Below are 5,764 nucleotides of genomic sequence, written 5' to 3' on the forward strand. Positions count from 1 at the left end.
GATAAATTGGGATATAAATTAAGTACTTCATGGAAGTGTGGTACTCTCTGAAGCAACCGTCAATGCAGAGGCCCGGATGATCGGGGCACGTGTCACACTGAGTAGTGGTGTCCTTCCGTATCCTCCTCCTGTGACACACTCTGCACTTGTTTGGGTCCGTCCCTTCTTTCCAATATGGGGGACCACACCTGGAAAGTGTTGGCCAGTGACGTGTCGGGCGCCTCCAGTTCCCGAGGTACTCCGGCCTGCTCTTTCCCGGTCAGAAAAGATGCCTTGAGGACTGCCTCATAGAACTGAAGAAATGCCCCTGTGTTGCCAGCGCTCTGGGACAGCACAAAAGAGTTGTACAAGGCAACCTGTACCAAGTAGACCGCAACTTTTTTGTACCATGCCGGGGTTTTGCGCATGACATTATATGGCTTGAGGACTTGATCAGAGAGATCAACTCCTCCCATATACCGATTGTAGTTGACGATACAATCGGGCTTGAGGGCCGTTGCCGTGGTACCTCGCACAGGGAGAGGGGTGATGCCGTTACCATGAATTGTGGACAGTACAAGGACATCACTCTTGTACTTATCTGACCGGCAACAGGTTTCCACTGATAAGGGCACGGGTCACACCCCTGGGAATAGGTACCTGGAGGGGCTAGGTAGGGAGGCCGCGTTGATTTTTCTGTACGGTCCCACAAGCGGACATGGATCTGGCGGCAAGGGACTGGAAAAAGGGGATACTAGTATAAAAGTTATCCACGTACAGGTGGTAACACTTATCTAGCAGTGGGTGCATAAAGTCCCACATAAGTTTCCCGCTAACACCCAGAGTGGGGGGACATTCTGGGGGTTAAATACGGGAGACTCGTCCCTCATACACACAAAACTTGTAAGTGTACCCTGAGGTACTTTCACAAAGTGTGTACAGCTTCACGCCATACCTCGCCCGCTTAGAGGGAACATATTGGCGGAAAAGGAGTCTCCCCTTGAAAGCAATGAGAGACTCATCAACCGCGACCTCCCTTCCAGGTACATAGGCCTGTACAAATTTGGCCCCAAAGTGATCGATGACCGGCCTGATTTTGTACAGGCGGTCATAGGCAGGATCACCTTGGGGGGGGGGACATGGTGCATTATCTGCACAATGCAGGCATTTCCGGGTGGCCTCAAACCAGGAGCGTGTCATGGCAGTACTGTAAAGTTGGGTCTGGTAGAGGACATCCCCACTCCAGTAATGCCTTACACTAGGTTTCTTAACTAGGCCCATGTGCAGCACAAGGCCCCAAAATGTCCTCATCTCGGCTGCACTGACCGGAGTCCAGCCACCAGGCCTAGCCAAAAAGGAGCCCGGGTGTTGAGCAACAAACTGTTGGGCATACAGGTTTGTTTGCTCCACTATTAGATTTACAAAGTGGTCACTGAAAAAAAGACTAAAGTAGTCGTATTCATTGAAGCCCACTGTGGAAATCTGGATTCCTGGTTGGCCTACAAAATCAGGAATCATGGGCTTAAAACACTCTGGTATATACAAGACAAGTTCTCCAGCAGGAGGCTCCGGTGGACTTAACTGGTGGGCCGGAAAACTAGTACGAGCCCCAGAGCTGCTCGTACTCGTGTGGGCCACAGGGTCCCTAGCATGGCGGTCCCCTCGCTCCGCCTGGCGGCATCTGCACCACCGTGGGGGCTCATCATCATCGCTAGATTATGAGGAGGACGCGGATGACAAAAGGAAAGTGTGGTCATCCTCGTCCTTACTGGAGCTCTCGGACTCGGAGGCAAGCTGGGTGCATGCCTCCTCGGCTGAGAACTACCGGTGGGCCATAGGGGAGTGTGTGTGTACATGTGTGTGTGCGTGGAATTCACAGTCAGTGTACTCACAAAAAACAAACTGCTGGCGCCCCAAAAAAAGCTGTGGGGGGGGGGGGGGCAGGGGGGCAAACTGCAGCACCCCTGGGGGGTCTAGGGTCACACAGCTGTGCTGTGGACCCCAGACACCCGATTTAGAGTGATGCAATAAAAACGTATTTTTTTTTTTCTTCCACTAACTTTCACGGAATATCCCTGCCTAACCTAACCTTTCCCTAAATACCTGGGTGCACAGATAGGGGTGCTGTGGCATAGATCGGGTGCTGGATGATGAGATCCGACGTGCAGCGCTCCTCTCTCCTCGGCTCTCGGACTGAAAAGGAGGAAAAGAGGAGCGCTGCAGTAATTTTAACTGCCCGCCCCTGCAGCCGACCAATGAGAGGCGATCCTGAGAGAGAATTGACTTGAATTGACCTGCGGTTTGCTGCGATTGCCTACACGGGGGGGAAGGGGGTCACAGGACCCCCCTGCCTATTGTGCCCAGGTGCCTGCTCAATGATTTGAGCACGTACCGGGTTCCGATCACCACCCGCCGAGCTGCCGCGATCGGAAATACATAGGACGTACAGGTACGCCCTGTGTCCTTAAGTTTCGGGACATCAGGGAGTACAGAGCTATGTCCGGAACAGGTTAAATAGGGAGCCAGAGCACTCAGCCCTAAAACCATTTGCATGAATGTGCATAGACGCGCAGGGGCGCATAGTATTATAAGGAGTGTGGGCGACGCCGATCACGCTGATGATGCTTGCGCGCTCTGGACGTGCCCGCCTCCTAGGTGACGGCTTCTAGGGATGATCCTCATGGAATTTCTTAACCAGTCTATGGGCATGAACCTCCCTAGCTGGTACCCAAGACCTCTCCTCGGGTCCGTAGCCCTTCCAATGCACCAGATACTGCAAGGAATTACGCACTCTCAAAAAATGTGTGTGTGGGGGCAGACTGCAGCACCCCTGGATGGTCTAGGGTCACACAGCTGAGTGTGCTATGGACTCCAGACACCCAATCAGGGTGATACTGAAAAAAAAACCTTTTTTTCCCCTAAACTCTCCCTAAGTCTCCCTGCCTAATCTAAGCTGTCCCTAAACCTGTCCCTAGGTACCTTTTTAGTGCCAGATGGCACTGTGGTGGCTCAGATGGGGGGTGCTGGGCACAGATGTACGCCCTGTGTCCTTAAGTACCGGGACATCATGGCGTACCTGTACGCTCTGTGTCCCAAAGAGGTAAAAGGGGCATTCACCGTTAATGGGGCGGCCACCGTAAAAGTCACTGTTAAAGGGGCTGTCACCGTTAAAGGGCTGGCCACTGTGAAAGTTACTGTTAAAGAGGCGGCCACTGTGAAAGTCACTGTTAAACGGGCGGTCACCGTTAAAGAGGCGGCCACTGTGAAAGTCACTTTTAAAGGGGCGGTCACCGTTAAAGGGGCGGCCATTGTGAAAGTAACTGTTAAAGGGGAGGTCACGGTTAAAGGGGCAGCCATTGTGAAAGTCACTGTTAAATGGGCGGTCACCATTAAAGAGGCGGCCACTGTGAAAGTCACTGTAATATGGGCGGTCACTGTCAAAGGGGCAGACATTGTGAAAGTCACTGTTATTTAATATAAAATTGCAATAAATATATACCCGAGCAACGCCGGTTTATCAGCTAGTATTGAATAAAATGTGGTGAAAGTGGGAAAAATTAATAGGCAGTAAAACTGACTACATATATGTAGTTTTTTCTTTAGATTTTAATACTGAAATTTTTTTGCGGGGAGATCTTTACATTTTAATGATATCATTTTAGGGTGCGTTTGACTTTTTCATAAAAATTTTTGATGAAGGTAAATTGACCAAAAAATTGCTAATTTGCCATTTTGCCTTTTTTTCCGTTTCGCTATTTGCCATATGGGAAAAAATATACTTCTATTTTAATAGTATGGGCGTTTTGCATGTGGCAATGCACATAATGTGTATTTTTTATTGCTTACATATTTTTATTTAAATTTTGGAGAAAGGGGATGATTTGAAATATATATATATATATATATATACACATTTGGCTTAACTATAATTATTTGTGTATGGGGCAGTTGGAAGATATCGCTTTTGGCCAAACTATCGCACAGCCTATAGCTATGGAAATTGTGTGGTCAGCTTAAACCCAAACTCTGTGTTTTAATATATAGCTACATAAATTATGTTGTTCTAAGAAAAAAAAAATTGCGGTATAGAAATGTCAAAATCAGAATCAGATGTTATTTTCAATCTTGTAAATGTGAATGTATTGCGCCGCCTAGTGCCTGTGAAGGTGTATTGCATGATGAGTTTTCAACATTGCCTATATATTCATGTTTACCACTGTGCCCCATCACTGAGAGCACACAAGTACAAGGCAGAATCAGACACAGTCAGGCTGGAGATGGATAAAGAGGTGGATGTATCGCTGGTCTCTGACTGGAATTTTTTAGGCTCCAAATCTGGATTCTCACGTTTGAAGCTTGAATAGCTCTTTGCCCCCCGGGTGAGGATATACTGCATTTGGTGGGGGTACTGACGATACCAGTGCAGATATGGGGTAGAGCTACTAGATGAATAGTTACAGGATAATGTTACTGTTTCTCCAGGTTTAGCCTCCAGTTGATGTCTTTCTGAGTTGATGGCGTTTCCTAGCACATCATCTGTTATAAGAAGTTGGAGAAAATTAGAATATTTTTATTTATTCATATTTATTCATTGAGAACATATAGTACACGGAATGCATTGAAGAAACATCTTTATATCGGAATGGATGTACATACTTAACCACAATCACATAGACTTATATACATGTATACTTACATACACACACACATAGGAATATATCTATTGAGATTAATAATTTGCATTTACCTGATAGAAAACAAACTGCAATGAATAGAATATCCATCTTTCTCCCCATTCTACAAGTAGAGTATAACGTGCTAGCACAAGACATCACTGATGTGTACAAGTATACCGACTGCTGACTTCTCCCCTATAAGGTGGGAGGGATGTGACTGCAGTGCATTTACCCACCAACCCTCTGTCTAAGGACAGTTTCTGCTGTGTATACAATACTCAGTCTACTGTGGAAGCTGTAATTATGGGTTATTATTAACCTTTTCCATAAATAGATGTACAGTAGATTTGTATATTATTTTATTTTTAAGGCTGGCTGGCTATTTCCATAAAAAATAAGGTTGTTGCTGGATTTAGTTTATTTAATTGCAGATTTTTTAGTGCAATATGAGATTTTCACAATATATTGAAGCAGCATGAAACACACAACTCTGAATGACCAATCCTTCCCTAATTACTTTTCCTGGTAAAACTCTAAATCTACCTAATTATGTCCCCATACTCTCCCTATGACAGCTATGTTAGTGGCTTGTGTCTGTAATAGCTTTTTAGTCAGAAGCTGCCAAAACACATATACTCAGACTGTAAGCTACATACAAAATGGCATCTATTCAGCCCAGAGGCTGAAAGATCTTCCAAAATCCTGCCCTTGATTGTCTCACAGTCAATCAGGACAAGCCCCCTACCACTCTTTACTCTGAGGGTTATGTAATCTTCCATCTTCATCCGCCCTCATTGTTTCCTGCCAATTATCACAGTAAAATGGCACTGATGCCATTTTAGCTTAATTTATGTGAAGCAAAATGTAAAACTTCTGATTCGTTTGACAGCTGAATTTTTGTGAAATTTGTACCAAATCCAGTTCTTTAAACTTGAATGCAAGAGGCCATTACCATACTTACCAACATTTCAGTTGGTAAAATCGGGGCGCATGAACTCCGCCCCATTCTAGGTTATTAACTCGAGCATCGAATAGTTTACTGATACTGCGGGGTTTGGATTATGGCACGGTCCTGAAGACTGCGTATGGCCATCGGATTGGTCTGCAAG

At 46.0% G+C, this 5,764-nt stretch overlaps 1 gene segment (V, D, J or C); it reads right to left on the reverse strand.

Moving 5' to 3' along the window:
- Positions 1-4,189: 4,189 nt before the first annotated feature.
- On the reverse strand, positions 4,190-4,798 carry LOC122928176. The segment is given in 2 exon segments: positions 4,190-4,515; positions 4,727-4,798. Coding segments are annotated over 2 exon segments (375 nt in total).
- Between the last annotated feature and the right edge of the window lie 966 nt (positions 4,799-5,764).

Source organism: Bufo gargarizans, chromosome 1, assembly GCF_014858855.1.
Source record: "Bufo gargarizans isolate SCDJY-AF-19 chromosome 1, ASM1485885v1, whole genome shotgun sequence".
Classification (NCBI taxonomy): domain Eukaryota; kingdom Metazoa; phylum Chordata; class Amphibia; order Anura; family Bufonidae; genus Bufo; species Bufo gargarizans.